The sequence below is a fragment of the Triticum urartu genome, chromosome 6 (genome assembly GCF_003073215.2).
Source record: "Triticum urartu cultivar G1812 chromosome 6, Tu2.1, whole genome shotgun sequence".
NCBI classification, from domain to species: Eukaryota; Viridiplantae; Streptophyta; class Magnoliopsida; order Poales; family Poaceae; genus Triticum; species Triticum urartu.
In genome coordinates this window covers 550586392-550604815 of record NC_053027.1, presented here as the reverse complement: position 1 = coordinate 550604815, position 18424 = coordinate 550586392, and the positions used below count along the sequence as shown (strand labels likewise).

At 46.6% G+C, this 18424-nt stretch overlaps 3 protein-coding genes and 1 pseudogene across 3 annotated transcripts; all 4 read left to right on the top strand.

The window, feature by feature from the left end:
* The first annotated feature begins 27 nt into the window (after positions 1-27).
* Positions 28-2785, top strand: LOC125516992 (annotated as a pseudogene).
* A 920-nt stretch (positions 2786-3705) lies between these two features.
* On the top strand, positions 3706-4782 carry LOC125512876 (BTB/POZ and MATH domain-containing protein 1-like). The gene has a single exon (XM_048677946.1). The coding sequence runs from the start codon at positions 3706-3708 to the stop codon at positions 4780-4782; it is 1077 nt and encodes a 358-aa protein (XP_048533903.1).
* A 2308-nt stretch (positions 4783-7090) lies between these two features.
* On the top strand, positions 7091-8146 carry LOC125512996 (BTB/POZ and MATH domain-containing protein 1-like). Its single transcript, XM_048678043.1, has one exon. The coding sequence runs from the start codon at positions 7091-7093 to the stop codon at positions 8144-8146; it is 1056 nt and encodes a 351-aa protein (XP_048534000.1).
* Positions 8147-14464: 6318 nt separating this feature from the next.
* On the top strand, positions 14465-17486 carry LOC125515223 (BTB/POZ and MATH domain-containing protein 2-like). Its single transcript, XM_048680663.1, has one exon. The coding sequence runs from the start codon at positions 16166-16168 to the stop codon at positions 17219-17221; it is 1056 nt and encodes a 351-aa protein (XP_048536620.1). The 5' UTR covers positions 14465-16165; the 3' UTR covers positions 17222-17486.
* The last annotated feature ends 938 nt before the right edge of the window (positions 17487-18424 follow it).

Here is an 18424-nt window from a genome sequence, read left to right as displayed (position 1 = left end):
GCAATGACACCCTTTCATTTATAATGGATGGCTATTTTTCAGGTAGATCTGCTGATTGAACCTCCACCGGGCAACTACAGTATTAGTTATCTGGTTAGATCTGGTCATATTATTTCCTATGCATACAGATGAATGCTACACTTGTGCCGAGTGAACCTTCACTGCACAACTGTTAGTTATCTGGTTATATTATTTCTTAAGGAGATGTCAACATATTCTCTTATCTACTCTGCCTGTTAATCAAACAGTGCTTTCTTATCAGATATCTTGATCATTGCATCTTTGCTGGTCCTGTTATTTTCTCCCCTTCTCCTTCTCCTTATACGAGTAAAAAAAAAGGGTTGACACTAGTAGGAAATGAAGAAAAAGATCCAGGAATTCTGCAGGTAACGATCAATACCCATACCCTTGAGAATTTGGTGATTTGGGAACAAAGGCGTCATTGAAATTCTCTGTCAAATCATGAAATCCAGTTTGCCTCTAGGATTGCCGTTGTTGGTATGTTTTAAGTACATGTTAAGCAAAACAATTTTGGTTATGTTCATCAGAAAAGGTATCACGTTATTTAAGGCCAGCCTCATTACAAGAAATTGGCATGGGGGTCATGGGATGCTATCTCAGCTCAGAAATTAAAACATCCAGCATTTTCTTTTCTTGTTTTTGATGCGGCCCAGGTTGCCTGTGAAATTGTAAGTCGATCTTCTGGGAGCAGCAAAGCCATTTCCTATCTTATATTGAAAGCAACACAAGTGTGTTGTGTTGGTGATCGGTAGTGTCAACAGAAACACAAGACTTTGTTCTACGATTACCAGAATTAATTGATGTGGTGTTGCCATTTTTTCCATTTGAACTGAAGTCTCTCAGCAGGTACGAGCGGTTCTGCCAGCTCGACCGTAGCGCCAAGGGCTTCGTCTCCATCCCCGAGTTCTCCACCAATCCGCTCTCCCAGGTCCGCAGAGTTTTGGCTGCTTTGCCCTTTTTGTACGAACTGATCAACTACATGCCAATAGTGATCTTGGTTTTATGTACTGTCCTTGGATTATGCTGTTGCTACACTAGTTAGCTGTGCAGCCTGTGGTGACCCTCTAGGTTTAGTGCAGAGTTTTGCAGCCAAGAGAGGTATTGATTTACATAACCCTTAGTGTTGCTCTGTAAATTGTGGGGAAAAGTGAATTAGGACTCCATCTAGGATGTGTATTTGAGGATTTTAGATTGTTTTTTCAGACAAATAGCCCCAAGACAAAGACCCAACATTACCGTCAAGCATGTCAGATGTGCTGCTGTGACATTGAGTGTCAGATACCCCAAAAATTCTGGAAATAACCATCTTGATCAATCAACTGATAGTCACCTAGTAGTAAGTAGTAGCTATAGCCAGATAACTGAAGCTGATCCATTGTAGTGATATGCCGACCTGTTCAATGCAAATCAGTTGGTGAATACCTTCTTGTTGATGATCATGGTCTATCTCAATGCTATGAAAGGATTAGCATAAGAACTTTTTTCACAGTTTGTGTTTAAGTCATGTGGAACCTGAAAATTTATTTCATTAACATCACTATGAATGAAAGCATCTTCCACATCTTGTTGGAAAAACGCTCCAGCTTAGGTTAGCTTCAGTAGATGCGAATGTCATCATAGTCTTCAGGATAGGACCTATGATTTAGCAGCAATCTTCATTCCAGTAAAAGGTAATATCAGTAGTCCATCAAAGTTCAGTGGCCCATATAATTATTTTGCCAAAATGCATGCTGTAGAAGATCGGCTGCTCGTTTTCTTTCCCTAGAAGATCGGCTGCTCGTTTTCTTTCCCTGTAAAACTTAGTACTATCTCATATGCCATATCTCATGCAGTTCCACAAGAGAAAAAATGATTGTTGATTCTTGTTGTTCTATGTTTGACTGTCAAAGCTATACTTTGGAGATTCAGCAATGTCAATTATAGGCATGGGTGTGGTTTTTTGAGCTTTCATTTCTCTGCTTTTGTGCAGAGGTTGCTACGTATGGTTGATAATTTGAACTTTAAAGATTTTGTTTCCTTCCCCTCTACTTGAACGCAAGGGCCAGCCTTCAGAAAAAGATCAAGTGTAATTCTTAATCGTGTTTGAATTTATTGTTTTCTTTCCTTTTGATTTTTGAAACGAGTATATGTTGAGATGGACTCTTTGGTCCTCATGATAACTCATTTGCTGGTATCGATTTGGTTTTATGCTTCATGGAACAGTGATGCTTAAGGTGTATGATATCGATGGGCAAAGGGAAAGCAACCTTCAAGGATCCGGCAGAGGTTTTACCGGACCTAACAGGATCATCAATGTCAGCGCGACAAAGTGAGGTTTTCACTTCTTAACAAACATGTATTTCATTGCATAGTACATTCACTTGCAAAACAAGAGATGTGACGTCAAGAGAGGTTCCATAGCATGTATGGACTTCATGTCGCCCTCTGCTCTGTACTGCTAGCAGTATATTGCCGGGACCTGTTCTGTATTGCCTTCTGTTCTTATACCATACTCTGGACTCATCTGCAACTTATTTTCTGATGTGGTTTCAGATCATCGACCAGCCTGTCCTGAAGAAGTGAAGATGGATGTGGAAGTACCAATCCACTAGTGAAAAACAATTGGGTTCGGCAGATGAGGATGCAAGCTCTGTCTGTCTGTCGAAAACAATTTGTCCATACCCTGTAGAACTTGAAAGAAAACAGAGTGGCACTCACAGTTGCTTTCTTGTGTACCTGTACACATATGGCCAAATCTTGCTTGTAGTTAGTTTGTTATGGATCCTCAAAAAAAAAGTTAGTACTCGTTCCTTGAAATGGTTGTAAGAATGTCCGTAAAATTTAGGCTACCTTTGGCATCCTCGTTTTTGTTTTTGAGTTTTAAGAGAATAGTGTGGGCTTTTAAAAAAGCCATGGTTTTCAAATACAACAGATGAGGTCTAGACCTCTTTTTTTTATAAATCAAACTGAGCAAAACTGCTGCTTTATAAGACCGAGGTATTCATTTCCTAGGCATTGGAATACTAATATGGTTACGAATTACTACGGTTTTAGAGAAAAAACGTGCTGCCAAACTATGCAGAAAATCATAACCTCATCTTGGATTCATATGTGGTGCCGGAGGTTGAGCCACTTGCCATGTTAGGTCGGAGAGAATTCATATCGCAGAATTTTAGGACATGTGAGAAAAATCATGCATGACACCACATACATGTGAAATTTGGAAAAGAGTGTGATCGTTTTGTCGTCCATGCTCACTAGTATATAGTATTTTAAAACTTTTGATACCTCCATTTTCATCTTCTCAGTTTGAAAGTACATGGTCTTATTTATGATTGTTTTGACAATTACTCCCTCCGTCCGGAAATACTTGTCTTAGAAATGGTTGTATCTAGACTTATTTTAGTTATAGATACATTCATTTTCAACCATTTTTAGGACAAGTATTTTCGGACGGAGGGAGTATTTGAAACGCACATGCTTTCGTAATCAGAAAATTCGTTTCAGCCATTACGGGCGATGACGTGCGGGCCCGGCCCGGTGGGGATTTGGGCGAACCTTCCAGCCCACCGGTCTCGCGCGTTTCCTTCCCCGCTCCTCCTTTATAGCCGCGGCGCTAAACCCTCGCCGCCCGAAGCAGTAGCGCAAGCCCATCCCCCCACGAGAGCTAAGATCGAGCGCCCAATTCCGCGGAGCGCATCGGCAATGGCGGCCGCCGTAGCCGACGGAGAGCTGTCGAGGTCCGCCATCGTGTCCGACAGGGCGAGAGGGCGCCATCTTCTCACGATCCACGGCTACTCCGATACCAGAATCACCGCTCCCACCGGAAAGTGCGTCAAATCCAGACCCTTCACCATCGGCGGCCATCGCTGGCGCATCGGGTACTACCCCAACGGCCTCAGCTCGGCGGTCGAGGATTACGTATCCCTCTCGCTGGTGCTAGACGAGGATGTCGCGGCGGCTGTGAAGGCCCAGTTCTCTTTCTGCCTCGCCGGCGACAGGGACGAGTGCGAGGAGGAGTTGTGGCAGGAGTTGAGCCTCACATGGTCACCGGTGAAGGACTTCGCTTCCTGGAGCGGCTGGGAGCACCCGAAGTTAATCAAAAGTTGGGACCTGCAGAGCTCCGAGCATCTAAACGTTTCCTTCACCATCCGGTGCGACATCATTGTCTTTCATGATTGCCGCGCGGTGGATGACGCGGCGGCCTTCGTCTCCGTGCCCCCATGCGACCTGCGCCAGCACCTCAGCGAGCTCCTCGAGAGCGACAACGGCGCTGACGTGGTGTTTGAGGTCGGCAGTAAGATCGTCTGTGCACACCGGTGCGTGCTCGCTGCCCGCTCTCCGGTGTTTGCTGCCGAGCTCTTCGGACCCATGAAGAAGGGCAATGTCGAAGGTGTCATTCGCGTAGAAGACATTGAGCCAGATCTGTTCAAGGCTTTGCTTCATTTCGCATACCCCGGCTCATTGCCAGAGATGAGCAATAAGGAAGACGAAGAAGCCGTGTACCAGCACCTACTCGTCGCGGCGGACAGATACGACATGAGGCGGCTGAAGTTGATCTGCGAGGAGAAGTTGTGCAAGTACATCGAGGTCGGCACTGTGGCGACCATCTTGGCGCTAGCCGAGCAGCACCGCTGTGAGGGGCTCAAGAAGGCATGCCTAGAATTTCTCACTGCTCCAAATAATGTGAGGGCTCTCGTGGCCACGGACGGCTTCAAGCATCTGAGCACGAGCTGCCCTTCTATTATGGTTGCGCTCATGGCCATGTTGCGCATTAGTTGAGTAGTTCATGCCGAGTGGTAATTACTCAGCTAGCTGTCTTTGACTCTTATAGTATATCGCTGCATCCCCGCAATTCTGCCAGTTAACCTGGAATGCATTGGAATTAAAGGGAATAAAATGCTCAGGCTTTGGGTACTAATACTGGTAGCCCATGGGTTTTAGGTCTTTGACATGATATATTGCTTCTGTTTTAGCAATGGGTACTCTATGGTCTCTGAACCTTATTGACTTATGTTATTAAACTTATTTTTGTGGTCTATGAATTCATCTGCACTAACTGTGGGGTAGCTAGTATCACCTTGTTTCAGCAATGGCACCCTTGTCAATTTATCATGGACGATACTTTTCAGGTAGCTCTGCTGATTTAATTTCGACTGGGCAACTCTCAGTTTTCTGGTTATATTATTTCACCTGCCTATATAGAACGCTTTGCATGAGTAATGCAACACACTTGTGCTTTCTTTTTTTCCGAGGAGATTGTTACCAGATAGCTTGATCATTGCATCCACGTTGCTTCTGTAAATTTCTCCCTTTTGCTTTCTTGGGTCAAAACTCAGGGTTGACATGTGACACTAGTTGGAAACAATGAAAAAGAAGAGATCTTGTTGCCAAGGAATTGTGCAGGGTACATATAACAACCAATATCCATACCTTTGAGGATGTGCTGATTTAGGAATCGGATGCATCATGAAAATTCTGTACAAATCATGAAAATCAGTTTGCTTCTAGAATTTTCATTGCCGCCTTGTTGGCAATATGTCTGCCTTTTACTGCAAAAAAGGTACCTCTTTATTCATCACTTAACACTGTTACATCATAAACCAACAGATGTACGGTTGGCTGCTTCTGTTTACCACTAGAGGTGCCATGTTGGTTAAGGGCTATCAGAAAACAAGGAATTCAGATGAGGATCATGAGATGCCATCACAGTTTAGAGAATTAAAACATCCAACAATCATTTCTTCATACCCTGCATATGGTCAATGCTGCCTGTGAAATTACAATTTAATCGTCAGTGGCCAGCAGTAAGCCACTTTTTTTTTCAATAACAGTGTTTTTTGCTGATGGTTTCATATCACAGAAATGTAAAAGCAATTCTGGGCACTACTGTACAGTTTTTTTTTCCTATCTTAAATTGAAAAGGAACATGTGTCAGGTATCGATTGGAGATGATATGCAGTGTCAGCAAAAGCACAACATTTTTTCCTTTTATTACCATAATTTTCGTCTAATTTATGTTGGGATGTTGTTTTTACCCAACTGAATTGAAGTCTCACAGCAGGAGAGATAACGCTTCTTCTGCCAGCTGAACCAAGGGGTTCATCTCGGAGGATGATTTCCTCTCCATCCCAGACTTCTCCACGAACCCACTCTCCCAGGTTCGCAGAATTTTGGCTGTTTTTTTTTTCCTTTTTGTACCAACTGATAGACTGCATGTGCTGATAAAGTGATCTTAGTATTTCTTTGTAGTGTCCTTGCATTACATGTTGTCGCTACAGTTCTGCAACTAAGAGAGGCACTGACGTACATAACTCTTACCTTTCCTCTGTCAATAGAGGTGTATTTGAGGATTTTACACTATTTTCTCACAGACATGTAGCCAGATAAAGACCCGACAAAACTCTCAGACATGTCAGGAATAACTATGCCAAAATCCACTGATAGTCACTTAGCATTACGTAGTAGTAATGGCCAGCTAACTGAAGCTGATTCATTGTAGTGATATACCAACCTCTTGAATGCAAATCAGTCCGTAAATACCTTCTTGTTGAAGCATGGTCTATCTCAATGCTAGTCTCTTGGATCTTTATGCTATGAAAGGATCAGCATAAGAACTTTTCACGGTTTGTGTTCAAGTCATGTGCAGCCTGAAAATGTATTTCCTGGATATCACTATGAACGAAAGCATCTTCGACATTGTTAGGAAATATGCAACTTGTATTTCCAGGTGGCCATAGGCCAGTATATATACATGTACAGGTGAGAAATATATGCAGGAAACCCCTTATACATGTACCGTCATGTTCATCAAAATCGTTTCAGCCACAATTGACGTGTGGAGATTTGGGCGAAATCTTCCAAAGGATCTCCCTCCTCCTTTCGTCTCCCCTAAGCGTACGGGACAATAATTTCAATCCACAATCTCACCTTAGTACGATGTATCACATGCACCGTTGGATTGCATCATCTTTTTAATCTGTGCGGCTTGCAGTGCAGCAGCGTCGTATATATCAAAATCGAACTTAAGAAACCATCCTACGCACAGTTGTTTCGTTCACCGCCGCCAATGTCGAGGAGTAGGCCGGCAATGTCGCCGTCGAGGTCTGCATCCGCCATCGTCGCCGACAAAACGGAAGGGTACCACTTTCTCACAATCCACGACTACTCCCAAACCAAGGGCGTCCCCACCGGTGAGGGGATCGGTTCACAGCCCTTCACAGTCGGCGGCCACCGTTGGTGCATCTACTATTACCCCAACGGTGATCGCTCGGAGGCTGCGGACTATGTGTCCTTCTCCCTGGAACTAGAAGAAGAAGATGGCGCGACGGCGGTGAAGGCCCAGTTCAGATTCTGTTTCGCGGGCGAGGAGGAGGAGGCGAAGCAGGCGGCGTTGCTGGCGTTGGCATCGGTGGACGAATTCACCTCCAGGGGCCGCTGGGTGTGTACGAAGTTCATCAACAGGAAGGTCCTGGAGAACTCCAAGCATCTAAAGAACAACTCGTTCATGGTCCGGTGCGACATCCTTGTCATACACAGGTACCGTTCCACGGACAACGCTGTGGCCTACGTCTCCGTGCCCCCATGCGATTCGTCCCAGGACTTTGGTGAGCTCCTCGAGACTGAGAAGGGCGCCGACGTGGTGTTCGAGGTTGGCGATGAGACCGTCGCCGCACACCGTTGCGTGCTCGCGGCCCGCTCGCCGGTCTTCGCAGCTGAGCTCTTCGGACCAATGAAGGAGGGCAATGTTGCCGCTGCTGGCGTCGTGCGCTTGGAAGACATGGAGATGGAGGTGTTCAAGGCGCTGCTCCGTTACGCGTACACGAGCTCACTGTCACTGCAGGGGATGGCGAACGACCACATCACGTGCCGGAAAATTCTCGTCGCGGCAGACAGGTATGGCATGGGGCGGCTGAAGCTAATCTGTGAGGAGTGGATCTGTGAGTGCATTAACGTGGACACGGTCGTGACCATCCTGGCGCTAGCCGAGCAGCACCATTGTGAGGGACCAAAGCAGGCGTGCTTCGATTTTCTTGCAGATCCGACGAAGCTCAGGGCGGTCATGGTCACCAGCGGCTTCCAGCATCTGTGGGAAAGCTGCCCTTCTCTTATGATGGAGCTCATGGACATGTGCTTGCCGCATTAGGTGAGTGATGGATGATGTCCATGAGTGTTCCAGCAATGGTGAATCTGGGTTTCTAGACTAATGCAGTAATCAGGCAGCTGTTTTAGTTTATCCGTGACATTTCCTATAGCTTGTTAAAGATCGAGATGAAAAATTAGCCTCGTTTTGCCGACGTTTTGTCCGTTCATTGCATCTCCACAATGTACTGTGCCAGTTAACCATGACGTGCGTCAGAATCAGAGGGCATAGAAAATGCTCAAGTTTTTTGGCAATGGTAGCTCGTGGTCTTATATTGAACTTGCTTAAGCATTCGGTGCTCCATAGTTTCTGAATCGTGTTTACTTATATGTTGTTATTATATTTTTATTACTTCTTGTGGTACATGATTTCATCTACCTATCTTTCTAAGGAGATACAAAGTAGAAATCACTTTGTTTGAGAAATGACATACTTGCCAATTTATCATCGATGACTATTTTTTAGATAGATATGCTGATTGAACATCCATTGTGCAACGTTTTTTTATTAATCCGCGCATCTACAAACACATGCGGCAACATCTAGAGAAACTAGAAATCGACAGATGTCCTGAAAACTATGCAGAGAGGATCCAAGAGCTCGTCGGTCACGGATTACGTATCCCTGATACTAGACAAAGACGTTGTTGTGACGGCAAAGGTCCGATTAGATATCTGTCTCGCCAGCTTGGAGGCTGAGGCAGGACAAGCAGCATCGATGGCGTTGGAGTCAGTTGGCGAATTCACCTCTATGAGGGGCGGTGCTACCCCATGTTCATCAGATAATAGGACATGGAGAGCCCCAACGCCGCTCGGTAGAAATTAGTTCAGGACGTGAAGCTTTATTATATTTCCCTTTATCAAAGAACTACATGGTTCATCGAACACCTAAAGTACTTATATCACGCAAAGCCGTCCCACACCATCTGACAGTAGTGATGCGGGCTGGTTAAGTGTCGTCACATGATAGCATTATGAAATTATGAGAATTAACTTCTTCACACCCTCAGCATAAAAAAAGAAGAAGCAACCGTCAAGTCCATCTTGTTTAGCTTCACAAATCCTTGTGTTTAGACTGAGGATTTCCTCAACATTTGTTATTTCTCAATGTCACCAACATGCACAAGAGCCTGATGCTTCCACACGTTTATACAAAATAGGAATCAAATGCATAAATTTCTCAAATGTCTTATCAAAGCTACTCAAAACAAGTAACAAGCTAAAGACCAAAAATGGAGTTCATGTTGGGCAAAACCAGTAACAAGCGTGACTTGGCTTAACAATGATGCTCATGATCCACCCAACGCTGAAACATGACAGAACAAAAAAAACAACTAATCCTTGGGCTGACCTTTTTGTGCGTAAACTCGACTTACATACATGCACCTACCACTTCCGGAGCCGGGAAACAAATAGCGCCAACCAGTCCATCTCGAACAGCACGACCTTCCGACGGTTAAGCCCATCAAAACCGCCAGGCAACTCAGACTTCTCCATCTCTCCTGTCTCAACGTCAGCAATGTAAATGTGTCTCTGACTATCCTTGAGTAGCATCGTTCCACTCTTCTCTCCTAACAATCTCAGGTATATTTTCTCTGGCCTTCTTTTAATCGGACTAGGTGGTTTCAACTCGACAGTGCGCGTGGTGAGCCACGTGGCCTTGACAACAGCACCATTCTCGCTCTTTCTTCCATCTTGCCGCGTGCAGACCTTTAGTTGGAGGCCTGGTCTTGACAGAAGTAACACCAAGGGTGTCCCTTCAGCGGTGACCGCAAGTTGTGGGTCTTGTTGGTTTCCGAGTAAGTTATCCTGTCCATGATCATTGTCTGAGAGATGTGCAACGTCTCCATGTTCATGTTAAGAGAGTAGTAAGGATACCAATTCCGGACGCTCCAATGCACCTTACCGCGGGACACAATGGCATCGGGATGCTTACAGTCACGGATTCCTCCAGCAGTGTCAAAAGTTATTTTTATAGGCTTACTCCACCTTGACTCACTGGATGAGAACCTATAAAGGCTGGGCGGGCCGAATTTCATCGGGGCGATGATTAGCACTTTAAAGAAGGTCGAGTAGCCTGGTTGCAAAGACTGTTGCTCTGCGCTCGACGAGTAGTCTGCACTAGTTAGGATGGTGTAGCTGCTCTCACGGAAGTCCAAATGTCCGCATAGTGGGGGAAGCACTTCGCACACGCCGGCAAGCAGATTGCACACGGCCAGATGAACAACAGACTTGCCATACTTATAGCCAGCAGCTACGTTCGGGGAGAGGCGCACGAGATGGAGGCCGCGGCGCGCAGTGAGCGGCTCCGCGCAGTCGAGGTTGCACGCGTCGGCGTTGGGGAAAAAGGAGCTGAGGGAGCGGCGGGAGAACACCGACCGTGGCGTCGGGACAAAAAACGTCGCAAACATGGGCTCCCCTGTCCGGAAGTCGGGGTCCGTACGGTCGAGCCGTTTCGGGGCCAAGAACCCGGCGAGGAAGCGGCTCGCCCCATGATCATCCGGCCAGCGACGACGAAGGAAGGAGGCGTCGGCTACGAGGCGGCTCCAGCTCTTGCACGTCACGGCGCAGCGGAAGAGAGTGGCCGTGCCTTCCACGCGGACGAGGATCTCACGGATGGCGTCGTCCGGGAGCGACACCGCCTCGGGCAGCGGCGCGGCCGTCTCATCCATCTTTGATCTCTAGCTTGATCTCGTCGCAGACGTCTGTGTAGCTGGACGAGGATCGAGAGTATTTGCAAGGTTATGTACGTGATGTCAATCAAACTAAGTTGCGTCCCGATGGATCCAGCTATAAATTGTGGTTTCCTGCTAAAAATTGGCCGGTCCAGCATGTTGGACGGCTTGTGCCCGTCGCGTTGTTCACCGTCCATACTCGCGGACCAATTTTTAGTACGAAACCACAATTAGTTTTTTTTTGGAGGGAACCACAATTAGTTCACCGGCTTTGTGCTCGCAGAGTATATGGCACGAGCCTTCCGCCTCGTACGTAGATAGATGTTGGCGACACAATCCTACCCAAACACGATCGAGAAGCCACCTCTCAAATCCGACCCGGTTTCTCCCTGCGCACCCATCATCGATCCCATAAAAATACCTGCTCAGACACAGATCGGCAACACGCACAAATCAGATCTACCCCTCGGCCGAGAACAATGACTGGATCAGATACCAGGGTCGCGGCCTGCTTGAACCCGCCCACCATAACAGAGCTGAACGCCTCCCAAGGCCTCCCGCCATGGATCAGCCTCGACACAAGGGTCTACCTTGCCGACCGCCACAACTCCACCACGGCGGCAGCCGAGACAAGCAAAGGCCACGCCGTCCAGGTCTCCATCTGCTTCGCGCACCCGCCGGCCCTCTCCTACGTGTGCATCCACTGCCCCGGCCTCCAGCATGCCAACTTCGCCGGCGAGCCACGCGTTGTCCGCTCGGAGAAGCAGTTCCTTCTCCTGCACCTGCCGCTCAACTGGTCCACCAGACTCGTGCGGCGGTCCAGTGAGTACTACATGTACCAGGCCGTTCCAGGTAGACCACCGACGCTCTCCCGGATTCCGGACCCACCGGGTCGTAGCTTCCTCGTGGCACGCGATCTTGGCATTCACTGTTGCGGCGACGGCGGGGAGTACATCCTGGCTGGTCTGTGCCCGAGCCGTGATGATGCTCAAGGAGGATATGAACTTCACCTGTACTCGTCGGTGTCGAGAGCATGGACCAAGAAACCTGCTTATCTGGAGAAACCACCGATTGAGGAGCAGCTTCTTGTTGCATCGCACAAGGTAATCCCCCTTGGAGGGAGCCTGCTAGGCTGGGTCGATCTTTGGAGGGGTATTATGGTGTGCGACGTGCTCTCTGATGAGACTTATGCATGCGTGTGGTTTGTCCCACTTCCTGGCCTGATGCCTGGGAACGAGGCTGATTGTCATTTGTGCCCATGGGTCATTCGAGACATCACTTGCATCAATGGATCGCTCAAGTTAGTCGAGATCGAACTTATTTCTTTACCCCCAAAAAACAAAGATGAAGAAGGCATTGCGGCGGCATATCTTCTGGATAAAACTTGTGATGATCCATCCTTTGTGAAACAGAACAATGATTTGGACTCCATGGAGCCTCACAAGTTAATTGGTTGGAGGTCCGTCATATGGAAAAGACTCCTTTCGGACGATGGTTGGCGCAGGGGGTGCCGTGTTCATGGTGATGACATATTGGTTGTGAACCAAGACCATTCTGCTTTGTTGGCTGGGCTTGGGGACAACACTGCTGGTAACTCATCAATAATGAACTTGCTACCATCTTTCCCCACCCTGAGCATCAATGGTGATGATGTTGTCCACATGAATTGCTTGGTGAGGTTGGACATCAAGAAGGCGCAAATGATCTCTATTGACATGGGAAATAAAATACTGAAGACAATGGTACCCTGCCCTGCTGCTGAATTGGATGACCACTGCTCCCACTTCCCCTGTGTGTTATCAAAGTATCTGAGCAACACTCCAACTTTGTGACTGATTTTACGAGCAAGCAGCTCTGGAACTGTAACCGAAAATCAACAACTCAGGTCTTGTCCTAAAAATGTAATTGATATGCCAAATCAAGATCTAGATGCTTACCCCCAAAGCGTACAGGCAAGCCACTCCGTAAATGTGACTAGAAATCGATGCCCGAGTTCTCATGCCCAGGAAGTGGTTATTGCGCTAAATCGAGCTCAGAATGGTGGGTCAAACTTGACATCCCATCAAAGCTTTGGCTTCTTGGATACATTAACTACTAGGTACAGTGGGAGTCATGTTGGGTATGTTGATTGTACACGCTCAGACTATGTCAACTACCAGCAGGCATTGCCATTGCAGCATCAACCAACCTTCCAACCTAACTCGGTACATCTTGCCGGTTGGATCTCATCAGGTCCAATGAACGCCCATCCAGCATACCCCATGGTTAACACAGCTGCCCTTGGACGAATTATGCATCAGTTTCCGCTGAATAACTACCGCCCGTTTCAGCCTCCATCACAGGCTCCTGAGCTGCCAATGCCCAACAAACTTTCAATACCTACTGCAGTGGGCGACCACTTTGTTCATGGCAGCAGGCGCCCAAGGACTCATCGAAACTCACCGTATGAAAGGCCGCCAAATTATTTCGCAAGCCAATGAGGGCTTTTACTAGGTGGTGCACCTATGAAGACCTTTACTAGGTTGTGTAACCACATTGTTACAACAAGACCATATCATGTGTTGATATTTAAAATTTCTTGTTACAAGCATTACAACAACCATTCCTTATTCACCCCTCCTTTAAAAAAAATCTACCAATATAAGGGCTAGGAGGCAAAAAAATAACCGGGGTTCACTGGTTTAATGGCGTCGACGTCCTTCGCCCCTCCCGTTTCCCACCACCTGTGTGCTTTTCCTTAACCTTGTTCCCCTTTTCCTGTTAGAAAGCCCCGGGTCTCCACGTCATTCACCTCCGCCTTCCCTTCACTTGTCTCCTCCCCTTCATTATTTTGATCTTCCGCTCTGGCACACCTGGCTGTCATGATGGTCACCGACGGCTTCCAGCATCTGACCTCGAGTTGCCCTTCTATCTTGGTCGAGCTCATAAGCGTTCTAGCCAGGATTAGTGAGTGGGTGAATCATTGTTGTTTCTAGGCTAGGCTAATGTAATCAGAGTATTTGTATTACTAATTTAATTTTACTATCATTTCATATTTTTCTTTTTGCGACAACTATCCTTGCATAATATATCCTACTGGCTGCAAAAAAATCACCTTATTTTGTCTTCCTTGATTGGCTGACTAGAAGTAGTGCTAAATGCTAAAGGGATGAAAATACTTATCGCTGAGCATAATCACCTGTTGCGCCACGCTTGTGGACAAGTCAAGAACACGGTGACGCGCGGTTGGTTGCAACCGTCATGTGGTAGCATGTCGTTTGAGTTCATTCTATTTATTTTCTCTTCATGGTGCAGTTGTGAAAATTAACTTGGGGTGTTTAACTTCTCTCACACTCGAGGCCTGAAAAAAATAAAACCAATCATCAAGTCCATATTCACAAATCCTTGCTTTCACAGTGATGATTTCCTCAACATTTATTACTTCTCAGTGTCACCCACATGCACAAAGAGTATGATTCTTCCACACGATTTACATAAAAAATATCAGGATTTTTAAAGGGAATTTAGCACTCCAAATCCATTTAAAATCACAGCCAACAAGGTTCATTCCATTATGTTCATAAAAGTATTTAGTAGTAAAAATCTTTTTGTAGCCAAGGGACCAAACTACTTGGTCAGCCTTAGTTGCAAGGCTGGGGGGGGGGGGGGGGGGGGGGGGGGGTAAAGAAGGTACTCACGTTTATTGAGTAACATTTATCAACTATAGTGTCTTGCATATTACAGCTACTAAGAAACTGAGGGGATTCGATGTATAAAGGAAGGTTATCTCCAATAGGACCTTTCCAAAGTCTGGAAATATAGACTATTGCCGGCATTGATCCTTTCTTCCAGCCATATAGTGATCTTTAACTTGTAGCTTCCCAAATAAGGGAGTCACTAAACTTTTCTTCACAGTTGCAAATAGTATCTATTTTTCAGGTACTTGGCAAAAATGATATCCTTCCAAAGCCCTTTTTGATTGTCAAGTTTCCACCATCATTTAACAAGGAGACTGGTCTTTTGCTTAAGTAAATCTTTGATCCCAAAGCCAGCTTTGCATTTAAATTTACAAACTTGAGACCATTTGACAAGATAGTATCATTTTCTCCCACTCCCCCCGCCAGAAGAAAGCGCCTCCTATGTTTATCAAATCTTTCAATGAAAGTTTTAGATAACACAACATCGACATATAATAATAGGCAATACTGGACATGGAAGTGTTGAGAAGGATAAGTCTACCACCTGAAGAGGCTGCATTTCTAATCCAGGATTCACACCTCCGACTTCGGGTTATTATGAATTGTGTATCCTTTTATATTAACTTGTGTATCTTTTTTAGTACGTTAGCTTGTGATTTACCTGTCAATAATAATGCGATTCTGTAAATAAATGTTCATCAAATTCTGCCCATGAATTACCTTGTATTTTGATTAGAAGCTTGGTAAGTAAATAAAAGTGAAATTGATTCTGGAGGTACGTAAATTAAGGTGATTGATTATTATACATGAAAGGTTGGATGAAGGGATGGTGGATAGAAAGGTGAAATGGAAAGCTTGCGTTCTTTTTAAGTATACAGATATATCTGATAATTTATATTCTTACACATACTGACCTAGGGTTATTATGTTCAGGGAAATATAGGTTGAAGATATAGCTTTTCATACCCTACTTGCTCTGCAAGAATCTGGAAACATATGGATGGGGAAAATGCACAGATGCAAAACAAATCAATAAAAAACACGAAATTATGTACATTTACTTGCTTGGTTTACATGGATAAGAAAAATACGACAATACCGATAAGCACGGTCAAATCAAAGTCGAACCACATAAAAGAGTGTAGTTAGGATTTTACGATGCCACTAAAAACTCCACTTACACTGCGCGTAGAAATTCTAAAAAGAGGTCTGCGTGGATTGTAAAATCACTTCATATTTTTTGAGCTCAAAAAAATCACTTCATATTTTTTCTTCAATAGTGACATAATATAATTTCTTTACCACATTTTATTTGCTCCATACCTTTGAACCAAACAAATGAAACAAAAGGAAACAAAAAATATCTGTTTCTGTAATTTTCCTCTGTTTTTTCTATAAACCAAACTATCTCTTCAAACCTATATATCTAGAGGATCCGGTAGGTTGATGAGTCCATCTAGGAATGGTGTGTGATCAATCCTACCCAACACAGAGAGGGCTACTCGAAGATATTGGTTTGCTTACAGACCATGACACGTGGGGACCCGGTGAGCTCCAGCCCAAGCTTGCAATGCTCTGCTTCCTCTGTTCCCCATTCACCGCGGGCCCGCGGCGCGGCGCAAAAACCCTCACCCACAGCAGCGGCGACCAAATCCGCCGAGCAGGCCGGCAATGCCGTCCGGCGGCAAGCCGCGGAGGTCCGCGTCCGCCATCGTCGCCGACACGGCGAGCGGGCACCACCTCCTCACGGTCCACGGCTACTCCCGCACCAAGGGCGTTCCCACCGGGGAGTGCGTCAAGTCCCGCCCCTTCGACATCGGCGGCCACCGCTGGCGCATCGACTACTACCCCAACGGCGTGCGCGCGGAGGTCGCCGACTACGTGTCCCTCTCCCTGATGCTCGACGAGGACGAGGGCGTCGCGGCGGCGCCGGCGGTGAAGGCCCAGTACGACATCCGCCTCGCCGGCGAGGCGGAGGAGGAGGAGGAGGAGGGGGCGGCGCTGGCGTCGGCGTCGGTGGACGACTTCACCCCCGGGAGGGGCTGGGTGTACACGACGTTCGTCTCCAGGGAGGAGCTGGAGGGCTCCGAGCATCTCAGGAACGACTCCTTCACCGTCCGGTGCGACATCGTCGTCGTCCGCGACTACCGCGCCGAGGACGCGGCGGCGGGCTTCGTGTCCGTGCCCGCGTGCGACCTGCGGCGGGACCTCGCCGGGCTCCTCGAGACCGAGAAGGGCGCCGACGTGGTGTTCGAGGTCGGCGGCGAGACCGTCGCCGCGCACCGGTGCGTGCTCGCGGCCCGCTCCTCGGTCTTCGCCGCCGAGCTCTTCGGGCCGATGAAGGAGGGCAAGGAGGACATGAAGCCGGAGGTGTTCAAGGCTCTGCTCCGCTTCGCATACACGGGCTTGTTGCCGGAGACGCGCAAGGAGGACCAAGACGTCACCTGCCAGCACCTCCTCGTCGCCGCGGACAGGTACGGCATGAGGCGGCTGAAGCTGATCTGCGAGGAGAAGCTCTGCGAGTGCATAAATGTGGGCTCGGCGGCCATCGTCTTGGCGCTGGCCGAGCAGCACCGTTGCGAGGGGCTGAAGAAGGCGTGCTTCGATTTCCTCGCCGCGCCGGCGAACCTGAGGGCGGTCGTGGCCACCGAAGGCTTCCAGCATCTGAGCAGGAGCTGCCCTTCACTCATGGCCGAGGTGATCACCATGTCCTTGGGCATTAGCTGAGTGATGGATCATGGATGCCGAAGTGTCCTGCCAGGTGAATAATTATTGTTTCGAGACTAATGTAGGGGAAATATGTATGTAATCAGGTAGCTGACTTAGTAGACTCTAATTGATGATCGAGATGCCGAAAAAATGCCTCATTTTGCCCCTTTTCTGTCAGTACGTAGTATCTCTGCAACTGTGAAAAATAACCAGGAAGTGCATTTTAATCAGAGGGCATGGAATGCTCTGGTTTTTAGGCAAATACTAGCAACTTGTGGTTTCAGATCCTTGTCATGGGATATTGCGCTTGTTTTAGCATTGGGTGCTCCATTTTGTTTCTGAACGACTGAACCTTATTGACTTGTGTTATTATTATCACTTAGTTATTGTGGTACATGATTTCATCATATGCCCAAACTTTCTAAGGAGATGCAGAGTAGTATGACACTGTTTCAGCCATCGGCACCCTTGCCAATTTATCATGGATGACTATTTTCAGGTAGTTGTGCTGATTAAACCTCCACTTCGAACTGTTAGTTATCTGGTTTCATTATTTCCCATGCACATCTAGAATGCTTTCTGTTTTTCAAGATGCCAAAACAGTCTCTTATCTACTCTGCCTGTTAATCAACAAGTACTCTGTTTTCAGATAGCTTGATCATTGCATGTACAATAGTCATGTATTTTTCTCCCCTTTGCCTTCTCCTTGTGTATGAAATCTCAGGGTTTACACTAGTTGGAAATGAAGAAAAAGAAGAGATGTTGAAACGAATGAATGCTGCATGATATGTTATAACAATCAGTACCCATACCTTTGAGGATGTGGTGATTTGGAACAGGGGAATCTTGAAAAACAATTTGCTTCTAGGACTGACATTGTCAGTAATATGTGTGAACTGTACCTGCTAGGAACAACATTTTTCTTCTGTTTACCAGTAGAGGTTCTATGTTGGTAAAGGCAACTGTAATACAAGGAATTTATATCTGGATCATGGGATGCTGTCTCAGTTTAGAAAATTAAAACATTCACCATTTGCTTTCCATTTTCTGCACGTGGTCCAGGGCTGCCTGTGAAACTGCAGGTCGATCTTCAGGGAGCAGCGAAGCCAGTTAATTTTTGTCAATAGCCATGTTTTTACCTGATTTGCACTCAGTTTTATATGACAGAAAATGCACAGGAGAATCTGGCTACTACTATATACTCCGTCCGTTCCTAAATAT